Source organism: Hyperoodon ampullatus (assembly GCF_949752795.1).
Source record: "Hyperoodon ampullatus genome assembly, chromosome: 6".
Taxonomy (NCBI): Eukaryota; Metazoa; Chordata; class Mammalia; order Artiodactyla; family Ziphiidae; genus Hyperoodon; species Hyperoodon ampullatus.
The window spans coordinates 86,679,780-86,700,976 of NC_136919.1; the positions used below are offsets into that span (position 1 = coordinate 86,679,780).

General features: G+C 39.9%; 1 protein-coding gene across 16 annotated transcripts in view; it reads left to right on the top strand.

The window, feature by feature from the left end:
* Positions 1 to 21,197, top strand: part of LOC307055167 (transducin-like enhancer protein 4) — a gene marked incomplete at both ends in the record, with an annotated part of 156,801 nt that overhangs the window by 65,092 nt on the left and 70,512 nt on the right. For 10 of the 16 annotated variants that reach the window (XM_079707158.1, XM_079707153.1, XM_079707163.1 and 7 more), the window contains 2 exons: positions 13,075 to 13,276; positions 14,541 to 14,557. In XM_079707158.1, the coding sequence (XP_079563284.1) occupies positions 13,075 to 13,276; positions 14,541 to 14,557 (219 nt within the window). Of the gene's footprint in view, positions 1 to 13,035; positions 13,277 to 14,540; positions 14,558 to 21,197 lie in introns of all 16 variants that reach the window. The other 6 variants (XM_079707157.1, XM_079707162.1, XM_079707150.1 and 3 more) reach the window with 2 other exon arrangements.

Genomic DNA, 21,197 nt, shown 5'->3' on the forward strand with positions numbered 1-21,197 from the left:
TTTAAAGGCCTGGGGCACAATGATGACTAAGAACTGGTCCCTGTGTTCATGATTTCGTGGGAGAGGTAGATCCATAGATGGATGAATTGTGTTTATACAGTTAGGAACCAAGCACATGGGGACACTGGATGGGGTAGCAGTTACCCACTGAAAGCAAAAGCCTGAGGGTAAGCTAATTATAGGCAGTAGTGGGTAAGGGAGAGGGATAACTGCTGGAGGACCACACAAAGGGCAGGGACCAGTAAGGGGGGACATAAAGCACAGGGATTGCCAATACATTTGGGGGAGTCCTATTTTTGAAATTATCTTATTCTCTCAGGATAAACTGTACTTTTTCTTCATTTCTCCATCTTGAGAAAATTTTGTCCATCCTACTTGTGAATAACACTACTTCATGGGATATATTAATATTGCAAACTTAAATAATACTGTTGACCTAATAAGCAAGAGCTAGAGCTAACCCCGTCCCCCAAACCTTTAAGTAAAACTTAATGGCACATTTTTTTTTTGTTTGTTTGTTTTTGTGGTACGCGGGCCTCTCACTGTTGTGGCCTCTCCCGTTGCGGAGCACAGGCTCCGGACGCGCAGGCTCAGCGGCCATGGCTCACGGGCCCAGCCGCTCCGCGGCATGTGGGATCTTCCCAGACCGGGGCACGAACCTGTGTCCCCTGCATCGGCAGGTGGACTCTCAACCGCTGAGCCACCAGAGAAGCCCAATGGCACATTCTTGAATCATTTTTAAGGCAGCTCCATGGCTCTTCTGCCTTTGTGATTCTCATGCATTTTTTTCTCCTTGGTAGATTCCGATAAAGGGGGAGAGTTTATCTTGGTGCTCAGGTTGTCTTCTGTGACTAACAGGGACAGTGCCACTGTGATCCCGAAGCAAAGTGGCAGTCATGTATTTTTTTTATTTTCCCAGATGTTTCTGGGTTGATCCAAAGCAATTTATAGACACAGCTCTGTATAAGTTAATATCTGGGAAAAGAAACTGTTGAGGGCAGGAGAACAATTTAAGCTGCTGTCTACCTGGATTGAAAACTCAGAGGTTGTTTTGGGGTTCCTTTCAGCTCATATCCTCAGGTGGCCTACGAGCAAAGATAATGTCAAGGCAGCCTTTATTGGTTGTTTCTTACAGGCTGAACCTACCTCCTACTATGGCTAAAATATCCAGGTGCTCTGTCCAGCCTTCCTCACAGATGAGCTGTGGGCATGTGACCCTGTCCAGGTCAAGGAGATATAAAGAAATGCCATTTTCTCTTTAACGAAAGACTCATAAAGAGAAAATTGCCCTCTTTCTGTGCTTGACCATGGTTATGTGAGGATGAGTTAATGTTCAGTTCTGCAGCAGCCATCCTGGGGAACATGGGATATGAGAGAGGTTAGGAGAACCAGAGATGCTGGCCCAGGGCCTTGATACTGCTGTCATCCAACCAAGCCTGGACTTGTTATGTAAGTAATAAAACCCCCTATTATTTAGGCCACTTTTATTTGGGTATTCTGTGACTTGCAGAGGAACTGTCTTAAGTGATATATTGCTAAACCATGGTGACTCTCCATACATATCTCAAAATTAGAAACAACCTAACCTTTAACCAGTTGGGAGACTAGTTAAGTGAACTCTCATATCTATACAATGGCATGTATTGTACAGCCATTAGGAGTGATATAGTCAAAGCATTATTTAGGGGTATGGGAAAATGTTCTTTGATATGCTGAATAGGAAAGGAAGCATTTAACAAGATAGCGTGATGTTATTTTTGTTTAAAAATGCTTATATATGCATTGAAAAAATGCTGGTTGGGCTCATCAACATTATAGTTTTGTTTGGCTGGTAGGATTATGTGTGACTTTCAACTTCTTTCCATTCTGCTTGTCTTTGTTATTCATAAAACTTTTCTAATCTTAAAACTATAAATGTGGGCTTCCCTGGTGGCGCAGTGATTGAGAGTCCGCCTGCCGATGCAGGGGACGCGGGTTCGTGCCCCGGTCCGGGAAGATCCCACATGCCATGGAGCGGCTGGGCCCATGAGCCGTGGCCGCGGGGCCTGCGCGTCCGGAGCCTGTGCTCCGCAATGGGGGAGGCCACAACAGTGAGAGGCCTGCGTACCGCAAAAAAAAAAAACAAAAACTATAAATGTGAACCTAAAACTACTCTATAAAAATATTAATTAAAAAATTGTAGGGGCTTCCCTGGTGGCGCAGTGGTTGAGAGTCCGCCTGCCAATGCAGGGGACATGGGTTCGTGCCCTGGTCCGGGAAGATCCCACATGCCACAGAGCAGCTGGGCCCGTGAGCCATGGCTGCTTGGCTTGCGCATCTGGAGCCTGTGCTCCGCAACGGGAGAGGCCGCAACAGTGAGAGGCCTGCGTACCGCAAAAAAAAAAAAAAAAAAAATTGTAAAACAAGATTGTATTTGTAGGCCCATTTCGCCTCTCTTCTGACCCATCCGAGTAAATAGTACAACCGTCTACCCAGTTGCTTGGGGCCCATCTTTGCAGGGCATCTTGAGTTTTCCAGTTATTCTCACCCCCTTCTCCTTCCATAACCATGTCTTTCGGTGCCATCTCCGAAATAGATCTTAAGTCCTTCTACTCTTTGCAGTTTGTACTGCCACAACCCTAATCCAAATCATTATTTTTTGGTTTGAATCCCTGTATTACCTTCTCACTGGTCTCTCCTTTCATCCTGGCCGCTCTCAGATCCAGTCTCCACATACCATATGAACTTTAAAAATGTTTAGATTATGTAATACTCTAGCTCAAAGTACTTACTATAATGTCTTTATATAGGCCAATGAACTAGAATAAAGTACTCAGAAATTGATCAACTTATGTATGTCAGAGGGGCAGGCGGATCAGTGTGGAAAAAGATGGACACTGGGGGGATAGTAGGTTATTTTTTTTGTGGAAAAAAATGAAATTGGATCCACCTATCTCATCATATGCAGAAGTCAATCTGAAAAGTATAAAAAGACAGAACTTTAAAACTTTCAGAGAAGAAAAACAACCAAGAAGACTTTTTATCTTGGGGTAGAGAAGTATTTCTTAATGGGTCACAGAAAGCTCAAACCATAAGAAAAAGATATTACTCAGTTAAAATTAAAAGTGTCTGTTCATCAGAAGATATCTTAAAGAAAATGAAAAGATAAGCTAGAAACTGAGAGAATATATTTGTTAACACATATAGCCAACAAATAATTATCCAGCTTTTACCAGTTTTGTACAAGCCAGAAGTTCAAACTTAACAAAACGACAGCAAACTCACCACTGCCTAAAGCTCTCATTATTCTTAAGTGAAAGTGTAAAGCCCTTTCTGTCTATGATCTGATTCCCATAATGTTGCATCTGACCCCACTTCCTCCTTGTTCACTGGGTTCCCACCAGACTTCTTTTTCTTCCTTGGTTACTGCAGGCTCCTTTCCGTATCTGGGCCTTTGCAACTGCTTTTCTCTCATCTCCGATTCCCTTCTCCCAGCTCTAGGTGCTCTCATTCTCATCCTTCAGATCTTAGTTCAGAGGTCACTTCTTCAGAGGGGCTGTCTCTTGATTCTTATGAATGAACGATTACTTACCAATTGTGTAAAGACCTCCCTAGTTAAGAAAGGTCCTGATGGGGCAGCAGGTACTTCACTGGGCTGGATGGTGAGGACTTGTGTTCCATTCTTGATGTGGATACAATTTCCCACTGACTTTTACCTTGGGCCTCACATATGCAGGTGTTAGCCTGTAAAATTCTGCACCCAATTCCAATGTGGTATATAGTTTGCCAGATCGCCAAGCAATTCTCTTGACACCAGCTGGGTGTGTCATACAGTTCAACTGGAGATAGCATCAGATCCCACAGGTTAAGGGCTCAGCTCCACAAGAATGCCCCTCCTCCCTGCACTTCAGACACCAGTCCCAAATACAGGTTATCATCTGTGTTTTTAACAACCTCCTCCTTGAGTTTGATTAATTTGCTAGAGCAGCTCACAGAACTCAGAGAAACATGTAACTTACCAAATTACCTGTTTTTTAATAAAAGGATGTAGCTCAGGGACAGTCACATGGAAGTCAGATAGATACATAGGGCAAGGTATGGGGAAAGGGCGCAGAGCTTCCACACCCTCTCCAAGTGCGCTACTCTCCCCAAATCTCCCTGTGTTCACCGACCTGGAAGCTTTCCAAACCCTGTCCTTTGGGTTGTTCTGGAGGTTTCCTTATATATGCATGATTGACTAAATCAGTGGCCATTGGTGATTGAACTCAACTCTCCAGCCACTCTCCCCTCCCTCCCTGAAGGTCTGGGGCGTGGGACTGAAAGGTCCAACATCATTCTGGTCATGTGGTTGGTTCTCCTAGCAACCGGCTCCCAACCACAAGTGCCCTCCGAAAGTCACGTCATTAACATAACAAAAGACACCTTTTGTTGCTCTCTTCACTTAGGAAATTCCTAGAATTTTTGGAGCCCTGTGCCCAGAACTGTGAACTAAGACCAAATATATATTTCTTATTGTAAATCACAGTATCACAGCCTGGTTCAGTGTTTTTCAAATTGCAGTTCCTGAGATTCATGACTATGCAGTGAAATCAATAGTCAACATTTTTTATTTTAAAAAAGAAAGGAATAGAAAATATAAAAATGTGCCACACATAGTATTTGGTATTTGTTAAACTTTTGTTTTATTTACATGTCTAGTCCATGCAGATATACAACATGCACACACAGGAGTTGCGGTCAAAATGTTGGAAAGCAACTCATCTAGCTGTCCTCTGAGGTTCATTCTACTTCTAAAGTTCTAAGGTTAATTGCAGGGTTACTGAAGAATCTGAAGTAGATAGGCTTTTTAGATGCAGCTTTACTTTTAAAGAATACTGGGAAGTAACTAAAGAAAGCTTTTCTGAGCAGGATCCCTTAGCTTGGTAACTTTAACGACTGCAACACAAAATAGAAGCTTTGGTTTCAGTAAGATAATGTGTTAAAAATCTCTTCAAAAAATTCATTAAATAGTTTAAACAAGCCTCCAGGAAAATGTATTTCTATTATTAATTTGCTTAGAAATACTTCTCCTAGTAAACTATGGACCAATTCAGAAAAAATTCTTATAGGATTTCTGATGGGAAAGTTAATATAATAACTCAGGGTTGGGGGACTTTTGTCCTTTCCTTTTCTTGCTGTTATTACTTTGTGAGTTAAACTGCAAGTTAAGACAGTGGAGTCCTTGGCACAGGACTCATGGAATTTGCTTCTTTGCTTGTTACCTGTCTTCCCCTTAAAGACCAGTCCAGAGATCTTGAGGACCATAGAGATCTATGGTTTTAGTGTGAGAAACTTATCCCTGCAGTGATAATCTTTGTTGGGTTGCTATAAATGCTGGTCTTTCCCCTGCAGTAAATCTCATGTTTTAAGTCTTCAGGAATGAATTACAGATAAGCTTAGGTTGTAAAGTTCCTTCCTTTGTTCTTTTTTATGTTCTTGCTTCTTTCTATGGATTCACTTAACTTTTAGCTTTTGCTAGAGATATTTGTTCAAAGCAAGAACTCCCAATCTTCTGTCTAGAAGGGCACATCCTATTTTCCCCACCTCTACAACTACAGGGAAGTGGAAAGAATAGTAAAACAAACACTGTGTACTTATCACTTAGATTCACCAGTTAATATTTTGTCACTTTTGCTTTGTAATGTGTATACATACAGACAGATATATACTTTGTGTGTGCCAAATTGTTTGAAAGTAAGAGGCAGGGAGACATGATATTTCACCCCTTAATGTATCAGCGTGCACCTTCTATAAACAGTTTGCCAGTATAAGCATGATACAGTTAAGACCTCCATATATCCAGTGTGTAGTTCATATTCGTATTTCTCTAGTTGTCCACAGAAAGTCCTTGATAGCTCTTCTTTCTTCGTAGCAGTTGTCGCCTAATCTGGTACTCACATTCAAGAGTGGCTTTATTGTGCTGTCTCTTCCGTCTTCCCTCACACCCCCACGAAACAGTCCCCAAGCGATTTCGCTTTATGACTTTGGCATTTTGAAGATTCCAGGCCAGCCTGGTGGACTGCCCTACAACCTGGACTCATCTGATTGTTTTCTGATGTTTAGATTCAGGTTAAGTATTTTTAGTAAAAACACTACCTTGGTGATGTTGTGTATTTCCCAGTTGTATCACATTGTTGGCAAAGCTAGTAATCTGGGATGATACTTTGACATGTGAATAACCTGTTCCCCAACAACATTTTACCCAGTGGTTTTAGTATCTGTTGACGCTGTTAATACATTTGGAGTAATGAAGTGGTAAATTCTAAATTCTTTTTCCTTTTAAATTAATATTCTTCTGTAAAGAAGAGCTTTTCCTGCCTTCCTCCCTTCCTCCTTCCCCTCGTTTTCCGTTAGTGAGTGTGTGTGTGGATATAGACTTCTGGATACCTTTTTCCAATAATAGCAGCAACCATGTATTGAGTGTTTATTATTTGCCAGACACTGCGCTAAGGGTTTTATATGCACAATCTCATAATTTTCCCAACAACCTTGGGGAGGTAGATTTTATAACCCTTTCCACTTTTTACATGAAGGAACTGAGGTCTGAAATCGTAAAGTGACCTGCTCTTGCTCACAGAGATGGTAAGGATTCCAGACAGTAGCTCTGATGTCACCTCATGATGTTGCATCCCCACATATCATCCAGGATCTCCTTTCTCAGACTCAGCCCAGCCCACACAGACAGGGTCCCTACCAACGCGTACCCTCACGGTTAGAGGTGTGTAGATACCAGCCCAGTCCAGGGCCCTTTTCTGTGCTTGCTGCTTTATTTCAGAGCCTGTTGCCTTCTCTTGCCCAGCTCCTGGATCTGTTGGTCCCTCCCTTACTTGTCCCCTAGAATAATGTCTCCTGATTGGATCAAGGCACACATGTTCAGTGCCACTAATTTGGCCAGCTGGTTGGAAGAGCCATTTTCTAGTCCTTGGCCTCATGGCATGTCCCACAGCTCCACCTGTTTTCTTGTGGTACTGTGGACTCCTCTCCTGGCAACTGGGTTTAAAATTATGTTGTAATCTACTACAGTTACTGTTCTTTATGATGCTTGAATTGTCTCAAGTTTTGCCAGTGAGGACCCCTTCAAGTTGGCCCATTGTCCTATTTGTCACACCCTGTTAGTCTAGATAGCTTTCTTGCTTTCTAGCACAAGATGTAGCAGGCTCACCTTGCTCTTTTTTTTTTTTTTTTCTTTTTTAAGAAACCAAGATACGGCACTAAGTGTGCTCATTGCTACTGGGGTGTCATTGCTTCTAAGAATGAAGGTTGTTTTTTTTTTTTTTTTTTGAGGCTTCTGTTGATAGCATAGTAGAAATGAAGGGTGGTGGACAAGAAAACCTCTGCTTGGTTTCCAGTTGGAGTTGTGCAGAGTTGCTAGGGATTTGTGTGGATTAAGCTTCTTCACTCACCCTGCTTCCTGCTTGGTCATTGACCAGTCAAGCCCTGGTAATCAAACAGTTGGGGACATTTGATTAAAAAGAATTTCTCTTTTTGCGGGCAGATAGACATTTCAAAAGACATTTCCTATGAACTTGATTCTCTAGTTCTATTTTCCCTTCATTCCAAACTTGAAACTGTGAGGAGATAATTCTTTGTTACAGAATCTCCAGTAAAAAGCTATTAACAGAATGAGGCTGCATCTACTACCTCATTGCTGTGTATTTTCAGAACTAATTACTGGCTATTTTTCAAAATTAAATTAATTACCTTAATGGAGTACCTATTTGCCTAAGTTTAAAGTTCACTCCATTTTAATGTTTATTCTCTTGAATGGCCCATCAAGGGAAAAGAAAAAAAGATTTTTATTTTGTATCCTGGTTTGATATGAGAGTGTTTTCTTTCTTTTCTTTTTCTTTTTTTTTTTTAAAATAAGGCACTCAAGATAGTAATGGCCTAGGAAGCCCATTCAGAAGAAAATTTTCAAGATAGGTATCTTTCTCAGTAGTTTTTTTTTCAGTTATGGTTACATAGAGTGTATTTTATTTTAATGTTTAAGTGGTACTACAGTCTATGCTCTCCTCTTTTTATTTTTTTGGCTTGATTGTTTTCTTTTTTCCTTATAAGGTAAGCATTTTTTAACTTGCTGCTTTGTGATTAGAGTGGTGATTTATCTTAAATTGTTTTAATAATAAATCAGTGTTGAACTGGTGTACTCTTAAGATCCATTTCCTTTCTCTCTGTCTTCAAAAAGCAAGAGGTTTTATGTTTCTTTGGTGACTGTAGGATAAAGTAAACCTTTGCAGGTTAATTGCTGTGTAATTAACACAGACAGGGTGGAGATCAGAGGACAGTAAGCTATTGGGAAACATCCACAAGCTTTTGCTGTACTATAGGGAAGCCCATTAGGTTATGCTACCCCAGCTCCTTAAATAATATCCAGAGAAACCTGAGTCCTTTTCCGGGGAATCGCTATGAGTTTTCCTCTATTGATGAGAGTCCTTGATAGAGATTCTTTTTAATTTTGAATTCTTGAATGTTATTTGTAATTTGATAAAGCCTTTTTTTTTTTTGATGGAGTAAAGGGTAAAGTTCAGTTTAGCTGTTGGTGACTTACTGTTTTTATGTAAAGAAGATGGTCTCTAATACATTGGTTTTATTGACTAACCAGTAATCATTATCAATTATACCTGTCACTGTGCTGCTAGGATAGTTTCTAAGGAGAAAACTTACAAAGAAATTTAAAAATGACCACTAAATACAGAAAGTGATTTGCTTGATATAAACATTTAAAAACCTACCAAAGTATTTCAGTATATCTGTCTTATATTTTTATCATATACCTTTTGGTAACTTACTTAATCTCATTTTTACCTGATAGTTTTATATTTTAAACACTTGCTAAAAATGGCTCCTTGCTACAGGATGCCCTGAGTGTGCTTTTTTGTTTGATATTTTGTACGTATAGTGGATGACTTTTAAAATGGGTTTATGGTTGTTCCCTCTCATTTTTCTTCTCTCTCTCCTAAGTTCAAGGCATATTCTGTTTAACGATACTTTTGTAATTTGGATGTTGTTATTCATAAAATCATTGGAAGGGCTTTATAATTTTGGTATAAAAGCAAGTGAAAAATTAAAACCTCTCAGTGCAGTGTGGCATTCTGGAACAGAAAAATGACATTAATGGAAAACAAGAGAAATCTGAATGAAGTCTGTGTTTGATTAATAGTAATGTACAATGTTAATTTTTTAGTTTTGGTAAATTGGTTATGTAAGAATTTTTTTTTTTTTAGTTTTGATAAATTCTATGGGTAGGTAAGACATTTAAACATTAGTGGAATTTGAGTAAAGGATATATAGGAACTCTCTTTTATTTAGTAGAAATTTAATTTACCAAAAGCTTTAAATATATGGCCATATGACTAAATAGTGGTGAGCCAGGTGCCAGGGGTACAAAGAGTCCTGAGGCTGGTCTCTTCTCTCCAGAATGTCACAATCTTGTTGGCAGGTCAAGGTCTTCTTATCCGTAAAAAGATGAGTAACAGTACCTTTGTGAGTCAGCCTATGCCAATGAATGATACAGGGAGTCCTGTAAGTAGACGCATGGCACGTTTGGAGAGGCCTTTGCAGAACAGGTGAAACATGAGCTGAGCAGGATGGGTGAGTACAACTTAGATAAGTAATGGAGAGGTTGTTCTAAGAGACAGGAGAGGCCACGAATTGAGGAAAAAATACTGGCAGTGTTGATGCAGGGTGGGTTTGTTACAGTCAAAATGAGCTAATGGAGACTTGCGCTATTCAAAGTACGGGATGATGAGGGTCTGACTAATATGCTGGAATTGAGATTTGACAGGATCTGGTGATGACGGATATAGGAGCACAGAAGAAAAACAAATCAGTGGTGACTGATAACGTGAGCCAGTGGAAGTTACTTAGGGGGTTTGTGTTAAGCATTTCATTTTCAGGTAATGCTGAACTGCCAAGTAGACTTGTCTGGCAAGAAGTTAGACCAGAGCTACTGGAGCATGGGAAAGGAGCAAAAGGTTTAGGACTGTACCTCTGTAGTAAACAAGGAGAAGCCAAGAAGGGAATCTAACAGCAGCATTCAGAGAGATAACTAAAGAGAGGCTGTGGCGATCACTGTAGTGTTCCTGAAGCAGGTGGAGGAGAGTTTCATAAGGAGGATATCCTAGCTCTGGCTGAGATATATCAGAAAGATGACTGTGACATCTTGAAAAAATAGCTATCTGAATCATCATCAGTTTTTTTCAGATTGGTGGGCCTGGAGTCCAGATTACAGGGGGTTAAGGAGTAAGGTGTGTGGGTGTGTGTGTGTGTGTGTCTGTCTGTCTGTCTGTCTACAGGAGGGGGTTGTTAAGAACTGGGGACTGCAAATTTACACTAGTTTTTAAAGAAATTTGGCTCTCCATAGACAAGGATATATATATATATGACACACACACAGACCAGTAGCTGAAGAGGGCAAAAGAAGGTTAATTTAATTACATTTAACAAACATTTATCAAGTGCCAATTATGTGCCAAAGCACTGTGTTAGGGGCAGTGGAGGACACAAAATGTGATTAGAATATAGTGTTTTTTTTCCCCTCCTGAAAAAGTGCTACCTCAAGTTCTCTTAGTGTTAGGGAGGCAATTCGTCTGAAACACAATGCTAGAGATGCTGGAATTAGGCTTGCAAGCAGAAGAGCAAAATCAGTGACAGAACCACCTAAGGTGGAGGTGGGGGTGGGGAGTTGGAGAATTGATGGAGCAACGAAGGGAGAAAGGAAGAAAAGATGATGCGGGGGGAGGAGTCTGGTCCTTGGAAGGGAAAGGGATCCGCCTTTAAGAGGGGCACAGTGGAGAATAGGAGAAGATTAGTGTTAGAGCTATTCTGAGGTAGAGTACAAGTAAGGAACCCAGGAAGTCTTCACTATGAATGGCATGTGCTGCAGACTAGGGGTATGTTTTTTGCCTTTGGAAAGTTCTGGATGGACAGGAAAATGAGGCTGTTAGTGCTTATTTTTGGTCCTATGAGACAAAAATAAAAGAAACACCTGGGCCACTGAAAGTATTGCTTTTGGCTGAGGTTTTTTTTTTTCATATCTAATGAAATAGACATATTTTTTAATTGCTCAGATATTATATGAATGTCTCAGTGCCTGCAGTTAGCTAGGGTGTATGTCGGATGCAGACTCTCACAGAGCTTAGAGTCTAGGAAAGGTGGTAAGAAGGACATATGCAGCCTCTTAATAAATGCTTGCTGATTGAACTCTGATCTGAGATAGAAAGTGGCTACGTGCCCGACCCGTGCACATGAAGTATTATGGGATAGAGAGGAGAAAGAGAATCGGAGCACTTTTCTGGCTATTTCAGTAGAACAAGGACTTGAAATAAATTTGCCATATATTTAGCTGAAGGCCTTGTTTCTTCATAGACCTATTTTCTACATGTTTAGAAACTATTGTGTGCTCGTGTTTTTTGGTCACAACTAAGTAACAGTACATAAAGAATTAACGAACATGATTTTGGCCACTCAAATGAAGGACGACATTATTTTGAACTCTCCATTTAGGTAGCACGTTGGCAGGACTTTAGGGTGGGCATTGGTTGGTGGAGTGTCTTTATTACTGCTCCAATTTGCCGTTTTATGTATGTAAAGTTGTCTTAAAAGTGTTAGTACTATTTTATTGACTGTACTTTAAGTGCATGTACAGTAAGTAGGTGCAGGTCAATTGGAGAGAAGAACTAAGTAGTGCTACCTTTGGACGTTTATTGTCAGACGCAGGAAGAGATACAGAGGGTTAGAGAAGGGAAGTAAAAGTAATTTGGGGAGGAGAAAAAAAAGACTCACGTTTTTCTTTGAAATATTTTGCAAGATGATTCTTAACCAGTGAAGGGGAGAAGAACGTGCCACCCCACACATTTCTGAGAAAGCTATTTTGTACAGTCCTACTTGGAAAGAAAATTACAGAAGGGACTGTTTAGCTATCACAGGATAGGCCTAAAAAGTGATTCTAAAGGTATTAATTAAAATGTAATCACTACAGAAGTTGGTCTGAGAATTTCTCAACACTTGTTCTCACAGGACATTGTTAATAAGCAGGGTCTTGGTTGGTGTGGGGCCCCTGTTGAGGGATATATTTAACTGAATACCCTGCCATCACCATCCCTCCTCCCCTCCCCCTCGGAAGAGGCAGCAAGGCCTGCCCACCTCGGTCCCTGGAGCCCAGCTTGCTGCAGCCTCTGCTGAGGTCAAGCACTCCCCTTCCGGCCTCTCGAGGGCTTTCTCCATGTGTTGCCAGTGTGCCAGTAAAAATGACTTTAAACTCTTGTCAGTACAGTTACTGGTGCATGCATCACAGTCCCACTCAGATAAACCTGTCACAACACAGAGGCGGCCGCTGGAGAAGAGTACAAGGGCAGGCCTCTAGCTTTTCATTCGAGCATCACTAAACGTGCACAGAGTGCCCAATTATTTCAGCATTATTGAGCAAGCCTACAGGAGGACCCAAGCCTTGCTACATTAGATTTTCTTTAGTAATTTGCTCAAGTACCGCTGAGGACACTTAAAGGGCTTAAAACGGTGGCTGCAACCAGTTTCCTTTTCTGGGTTGTTAATTCAGGTTTTCTCTTTCAAATTAACTGTCGCTGCATGCTGTGCAGTGGTTCTGGGAGAACTGTTTAACACGAATTTTCTCAATTTTCAAGCTTTTTTTCTTCAACATAACTGCTTTAACAGTCACATATATGTTTTGATTAGAGATGTATGATAGTGAGGCTTTATGTTTTGGAGACCAAAATACAGATGCTTTGTTAAATCTAATTTCATCTATTAAAAGTAACTTAGTTTCACTATTTAAAAATTAGGTTATTTACAGTGCATTGCAAAACCACCAAATCTAAGTAAAAAAGATAGCATTTCTCTATTATTCATCTCCTTCCCTTATATATATATATATATATATATATATATATATATATATTATGTAAAGAATAAATCTTTCCTTCATGGGTACTGGGCTTTCCAGGATCTTTTTGCACCTCTTTCCTCTCCTTTTGTTGTTGGGGGTTGTCTCGGATATAGGGAACAAGTTCAATATCTTTGTCTGGTTTCTCACAGCAGCAACAACTCCAGGCCCAGCATTTATCACATGGACATGGTCTGCCAGTGCCTCTGACCCCGCACCCTTCAGGGCTTCAGCCCCCTGCCATTCCGCCCATTGGTAGCAGTGCCGGCCTTCTGGCCCTCTCCAGTGCCCTGGGAGGCCAGTCTCACCTTCCAATTAAAGATGAGAAGAAGCACCATGACAGTGATCATCAAAGAGGTAAGCAGTTTTCTCGGGATGTCAGTCTGATATTACGTACCTGTTGCTGAGGGTAGGTCTGTATGTCATCATTTATTCTTGTTTCTGGATTTCGTTATACCAGTGACTAAACAAAGGATTTCCCCTGGAAGGTAAATTAATGATTGGGAGCAGTCTTTTGCCAAATGATACCATAGTGGTTGGCAAGTGTTAATGTGCTTCCCAAAGGCAAGGGGGGGACGCATTTCCTGGTCATTGCCTCTGATCCCTTGCTACCCCCTAGGTTCCCCAAGCCTAAATCAGTAATGCAGTGCCACAGTGCCCTGTGTTTGAAATAGTGAGTGGCATTAATAGCTAATTTTGACCAAATCTATTCTGGGGAAAGATTTACTGATCATTTACTCATTTGACAGCCTCAATTATTATTGGTAAATCACATATAATGCAGCGAGAATCTTGCAGGTAAGAAAACAATTTCAGTAGTCTTAGTAATTGAGAAAGTACAGCCCAAATTAATGAAATCTGTTGGTTTAACTACCTCTTTGACCCAGTCTGTTTAGAAGCATGAAATGAACTCATTTCTGCCTCTAAGAACAACAGTTGTTTACGTAAAGAATCGATTGTAAGGCCAGTTGTGCTCCTTCTAGGTTGGTTTCTTCCCTCCACTAAAATAGATGATGGTGCAGAGACATTTTGATGTGACTCTGTGTTTGTATGGTGTTTATTAGTAGTTTTTATTAGTTAATGGCAGAAAAACAACTGAAAGTCTCTCCCAGCATTCCTTTGTGGGAATTTACGTAGTACATGGGTGGTTCATTGGTTGAAAGGGTGTGGTTATAATTAAAACCTCATATCTGTTCTTGTTTCAGTGTCATTACCATGAATTATAATCTTGGGTAAATGATTTTTATCACATAAACATAAATTTCCCATCTCTGATGTTGGAAACACTGTACTACTCGTCATTCAGTTATCTTAGTGCTATGGTCCAGAGCTGAGGCATGTCTGTAAATACATCTATAAGTGGAAAAGTCAGAAAGAAGTATAAATAACACAAATATCCAGCTTTGGTTTCTGAAATTGTGTCAAAGGTAAATTGGCGCTTTGTGGATCTGGTCAAGTAATATTAATAATTAACTTTACAGCAAAGTTGACGACTGTGCCATTTACTATTTAGCAGAGATCAAATTTGACAAATGTATGATTTTATGTAAACTAACTGGTACTTTTCTTTTTTTCCTTCTTCTCCCCATTTGCTCTGCCGTTGCTGCTGTTTTGCCTATAGACAGAGATTCCATCAAGGTAGGACTCAAAATTACAGATGAAGGAATGGCTTTTAAAAGGGGGCTCTCAATGATTTGAATAAATGTGGTAATGGATTCTTTGAGATTTACAGGATGATTTGGTGGGCTGTACCAAATAGTGGTAAACTGCATTTTTGTATTGCTTTCAGTTGTGCGTTTGAGATTTTTTAAGACAGTGGTCCCATTCTCTATCAGAATCGGATTTATAGACCAAGATTGAATTATAAGATCTGGCTTGCATTGCTCTTTTTATTATGTCTTTGCCATGTGAAAAAGAGTAACTGCTTTTCTTCAGTTGAGCTTTGGCTATAAGATAAATAATAATGGGAAAAAATTGGTTTTTAAGGAAATAAACATTTTGGGAAACAGTTCCATCCTACAAAACTCTTTATCAAAACATGTAAGAGCATTTTTCTTCACCAGAAGGATTTTTTTTTTTAATTTAATGACATCTTGGTTTCCAGTATAGCAAGTTATTCTCCTTAGGTTTTGCATTTGTCTTATCTGCCTTCTCTATCTCTTTATAGAGGAGTTGTAGGGAAAGAGGAGAAGTAGTTAGGGCCTAATGATTTGGATGTGCTTGTGTCATACCATAATGGGGTATGCTAAGGATGCCTGAATTTATATAGTAAGCAAACAGGCTACCATGGCAGAAAATGAGTAAAATATGAAATTGCTTGGTAACTTTTGAGCCAGGCACAATGTAAATATGCTACTGTATTGTGGATAATTGTATTACACATGCCGTTGTATTTTGTATAGATTAGAAAGCAAGGGCAGTTCTCAAGCATTGGCCAAAGCACAGATGCTGTCAATTCCTTTTCTTGTATTTTACAACAGTTGAATGTTTTGGGGCATAGGCAGTTACATCTCTTGCAGTTTGTTTGTTTGTTTGTTTATTTTTGGTTGCATTGGTTCTTTGTTGCTGCACGCGGCCTTTCTCTAGTTGCTGCGAGTGGGGGCTACTCTTCGGTGTGGTGCGCCGGCTTCTCACGGCGGTGGCTTCTCTTGTTGCAGAGCACGGGCTCTAGGTGCGCGGGCTTCAGTAGTTGTGGCTCGCAGGCTCTAGAGCACAGGCTCAACAGTTGTGACACACAGGCTTAGCTGCTCCGTGGCATGTGGGATCTTCCCGGACCAGGGCTCGAACCCGTGTCCCCTGCATTGGCAGGCAGATTCTTAACCACTGCGCCACCAGGGAAGTCCTCTCTTGCAGTTTTTAATGAAGTTATGTATACAGAGACTAAAATCTTCCCCTGAAACCACCTGTGCTGTCACTTTGAATGCCTCTTTATTCCTTGTCCTTTTATAGTAAAAGGAAAGTAGGATTTTTTTTCCCCCAAAGTTATTAAATGGTGGAAAATAAAATGTATCGATTTTACCCTTCAAGAATCTTTGTAATTTGAAAGGGTATCTGCACACCCATAGAAATGTCAACGTTTACAATTGGAACTGCACACATTGAATTATTTAATTATGCATTTACAGCTGTGTACTTTGTTGTATAATATGAACATCAGTACCTAAATTAAAAAGCATTCTTAATCAGAGTGTAGTAAGTATTCCACACATATGTACTTAGGAAGTAGTAAGTAAATGCATTGACCAAGATTTGCTGGTAGGAGCCCTTGGAAAGCCTGTCTAGTTACTCTGAGGCCAATAACATAAACATTCCCTGCTTCATATGATAAATACATACCTTCAGGCAGGCCAGTGAACTAAACAAAAGCCTCCTCTCATGCCCCACTCCCAGAAGACTGTGAAAATATTTATACTCCAGTGCACACTTTTGTGTCAGTTACATTTTATAGTCCCTCACGTCAGAGTAGGGTATATTTTGAAATCATCTATAATCATTCAGGATGAGTCTGGGAGTGAGTATCTATATAGCTTGGAAGCCAGGGGGAAAACAAAAGGAAATAGAGACGGATGATTTTGCCTTGATTTATTATGGAATGGTAGCTATAAATAGATATTTTTTGGGGTACCGTTCTTGAATTTGAAGTCGTGTTGTGTCAGGTTTGGGGCTGTCCTGTGGCTTTGCAAGGTGAAATAGTTCACTAATTTTTGTAGATGTGTTCTGTGATGCTCGGAGAAGCAGTTAGTTGCTTGTTCCATCGATCGTCCTCATCCTCCCGTAGTGGTTCCTGGTTAAGAGGGGCTTTTTATGATTGTCCGCTGCGTGACTAGAGATGGTTTTTATCAGCCGGCGCATGCCAGTTGCCTGCAGCTGGAGTCAGGCTTGTATGAAATAATTTATTCATGCAGGATAATGCTCCTTAACATTTAACAGGTAATGAACGTGACATAAATTTCCTTCTTGCTTTTAATTTTTCCCTTTCCTCTTCTAATGTGCAAACAGGCAGCTCTGGTACTCTAAATAATAAGTAATTTTTGGCCATCTGTCAAAAGGAAATTTCAATACAGATTTAAATTAATGGTGCCTGAAATTTTTTATAGCTCCTCTAAAAGCCTCTAATGTGCAGAAAATTCTGAATCTGCTGGTAGTAATTAGTGTTGCATGTAATGAGGATGTGGGCAATGTTACACAGCCCCAGTGTAACATTTTGTTATGGTAGCAAAATTTTGATTTATGCAAAGTTGTGGATGGGTTTAATTGTGAGAGACACTTTAAAATGTTTCTTTTGACGTTACAGATTATTAAACAGGGCAGATTTCAGAATAGCTTATAAAATATAAATTTAAACTTACTGTAAAGATTCACGTAATTAAGATGCTTTACCTATAGGTATCAAGTAAAAATGAAAGAAATTCCCTTGTTAAAATGTTGGGCCTTTTTCTTCCTTTTCTTTTCTCGGAAGTTCTGTGACCACTAAACCAAATGCTACTGGCTTTATTGATCTTATTTTCTATAGCTCCAGTAGCCAAGTTCATTCCTAAGCCTGTTATTTACAGACCTGTATCTGAAGTTTTTCAACAAGGATGGAGAATGTAAATATGGACCTAAAGGAACAAGCACTGTAGGAGCCCAAGAATCATTTTATTTGGTGAGGAGAAACCAGAATGGTGTGTGTCCTAGGGCTGTTAAAGTAAGGATCCGAGGCACCTGCTTGTTACTTGGCCATCCAGTACCCCCATACATGTGCCCACAGTAAGCCTCGGATTTGGGGCTGAAAATGGCAGGAAACACAGACCATGGTCCACTCTCACCCTTAGCTGATAACGGGTGGAAAGCCCAAAATAGGTTCCTACTTCTCTTTCCTGAGTGAGGACTTTTCTAACTTCTTCTATAGTTTCTTTTGAAAGGATATAAGTGAAACCAAGGAAACATTTTCTGAGGTAATGAAAGCTTCCACTGCCTATCCCTCCTGTGGGCTGAGGGGTAGAAATGGGTTGGCTCCAAAGTGGTAAGAGAGCAGACATGCCCACATGCTGCCAGGAGCTGCTTCCTAGTTGCTGGAGGTCCCAGTTCATGAAGAGGAGTCATTAGGTTCCTCACGTCGCTCTCAGTTTCCACCTGATTGGCTGACATGATTCAGAGCTGTGAAGGCCAGATTGCCTAAAACTTAGTAGGAATCTGAGATTGAGAAAAAAGTCCCATTACACCCCAAATGTCTACACCTTCTAGCAAAAACTAGCCACCAAAATCAAGACCAACTTGAATATAAATGGCAGAATTCACTATCACCAACTATTGATTAGCTCCATGACCTCTCCCAAGTTGGTGTTGCTGTGCTTATTATTACTTCCTAAGTCCTTCTTATGTATGTTATGTATCCTGTTTTTTATCCTGAATGCAGTAACCTCAAGTCAGTCCTGTGAGGGATTTGGCATTTTTTATTTTTAAAATATAGCATAAGTCCATTTTTTTTTCCTCCAAGTGGTGGTGTTTTTAGTTTTATTATTTCATTGGATTGTCTTCCCCAAAGTGCCATATGCATCATCGAAGAGTATGATCATTTTTAGTGATTTGTACATTGCCAAATTAATCTCCAGAGCGCTGCAACATTTAAAAATGCCATATGCAATATTTGAGTATGTTTCCACACAATCCACCAATACGGAACTTCATAGCTTTTGTAATTTTTGCTGGTATAAGTATGGATAGTGCACTTTTTAAAAAAAATTTACATATAGATACTTTTCAAGCTAAACGCTCTTCTGTGGGTATATATACTATATCCCCCCCTTCCCCCAACCCTGTCCTGTATGGATTCTTTGTTTTTGTTTAAGGGTTTTCATAATGATCTGCTTATTAGTTGTATCTATGGCAATGCCTGTTTATTCTGTCATAGCTATACTTTGGTATTTATTCTATGTAGATAACTAAAACATCATACGGTGCTTTTCTTCTTGTCTCTCCAGTTATTCTCTGTTGGCAATAAAGGTTTATCAATGAGAATTAGACTAAGGCTCCTTTTGTGTTCAAATTGAAGTGTATGATTCGGGCCAAGAAAGCACTTTTGCCTCATTAGTTGGGTGTTACAGGTGAAGGTGGGTTTTTAGCTTGCATTAACAGAATGATTACTTCTATTTGCCGCTTCACTTTGTACATCAAGACTTAGTGGTGAAGGGTTCTGTTCCAGGATCTTGTGTGACCTGTGTGACTTGGCTTTTTTTCCCCTCGGCCTCTTTTTCCTGTTGCAAAGGAATATCAGTCTGAAAAGAGTGTGCCTTTTAATATGTTTAACCCCTTGCATGTCCTGTGTGGGAGAAAGCAGAGAAGAAACCACTTGAAGGAGGAGAGGTTGGCCAGTAGAAGAGAGGATAACTGGCCCAGGCAGTTTCGGTTTTAACACTCACTCCCTTTCCCCCATACAACTGTGTGAGGTAGGAAGGTTTGTAATCTTAACCCTTTGTGAGAAAGCTTGGTGAGATTAATTGCCTGTAGACTTTAGGAGGACACATTATATAAAGACAAAGGCCTAGAGTTGAAATCCATAAAATACTATAAAGAGAAGGTATAATTAAAAAAACCCAAAAAACAAAAAACCCCGAACACTACCGACAAACTAAACTGTAGTGGGGCTTGCACTATCTCCTATTTTCCCCTTAGTCATCAGTAATCTGAGAAAAGAAGGTATGCCATTAAGGGCTGTGCCTTGGACACTCCAGTTTATCCACTCTAACCTCTGTGGACCCTAGTTACCTAGTCAACCCCACTGATCTCTGAGCATGTATAGCTCATAGTTCAGATTTCATTGTGAAGGTAGGTGGTGAGGAAAGGTTTCTTTATTTATTATTTATATCACATATGAGGAAAGGTTTAGAGGTGTTGAGACCTTTTACCCAAGGTCACATAGCCGTTGCCATCCTCAAAGGAAACCTTTCTGGGTGACTCAGTCTCATCCTTTGTTATTAAAAATTTGAAACATACTCAGCAGTAGAAATAATAGTGCCAAGATCCTCCACATACTTCACATCAAGGTATAAGAGCTATCGATTTTTAGTGACATTTTAATCTGTTCCTTTCTTTCTTTGCTAAAATATTCTGAAGCAAATTCCAGCATGCGTTTTACCCTTATATACTTCATTACCTAAAATGAACACATTTCTCTAAACAGTGGACATTTTTTTAGTAACTATAATGCCTTTAATCACTTAATAAAAATAATTCCTTGATAGCTTCTAATATCGAGTCTATAAGCAGACTTCTTCGATTATTTCAAATAATTGGTTTGCAAGAGTTTCCCTCCTTTTACAATTTTTCCTGTGCCACTGGTTTGTTGAAGAACCTGGGCCAGCCTTCCTACGAATGGCCCATATTCTGGATGTGTCTGCGTGCTTCCCAGTGGTGTCAAGAGGACTTTCTCCTGAATCGTACTAGGAAGAGTCTTTTTCTTATGCTGAGAGAATGGGTAGAAGAATGACATCTAGGTTTGCATGTACATGTTGGTGATAAACAGTTCAGTGAAGTTTACCAATAATCGGGGAGTAAAATTTTTAGAAATGTATGCTGATCATCAATAAATAGAATTCTATTTGTATCCTTTTACCTTCATACACAGACTGCGATGTATTTGCAATCCAACTTCACTTTCCAAACATACATATTGCTTAAGCTAGGCTTTTAAAAATACATTTTCAAGTAGGGTTTTAAAAATATATTAAGTACATCTATTTCCTTAAGGGTGTAGTGTCCTAGATGCCGTGTGCTCCAGCACAGCATCTGTCTCTCTCACTAAATTCTTAGCTCCTTGGGGGCAAGAATCTTATCTTCTTGGTGGAACTGTACAGGAGGACAAATCACGGGTGAGTAGGAAGGGAATTGTAATAGAATTAGGATTCCCTTCTCTCTCTAGGTCAGCTGTGTGTCAATGGGCAAGTCATTTAACTTCCCTGGATCTCAAAGCTACCACTCCAGGCATTTTTTCCCAGGCATTTGGAATGTAGATGTTTTCTTATGTTGTTCAGTCCTGTCCTATAAGTGAATTTTACAGTATACATCTTATACCATAAGGTATGTTTCAGCAATAAAGTTGGCCATACCATTAGCCAAATAAACACAGTGGTAATTATATTTCATTTTGGGTGTTGAGTGGCAGGGAAATAGTTTAATGTTCTAAAGTATACCTTTCAAGGATTTAATGTTTAACTCTGAATTTTCCAAAATAAGATGGTAATTTAAAATTAAGTGTTTCAGCATTATGCTTGCTTTTTTATTTCATTGTAGAGGTATT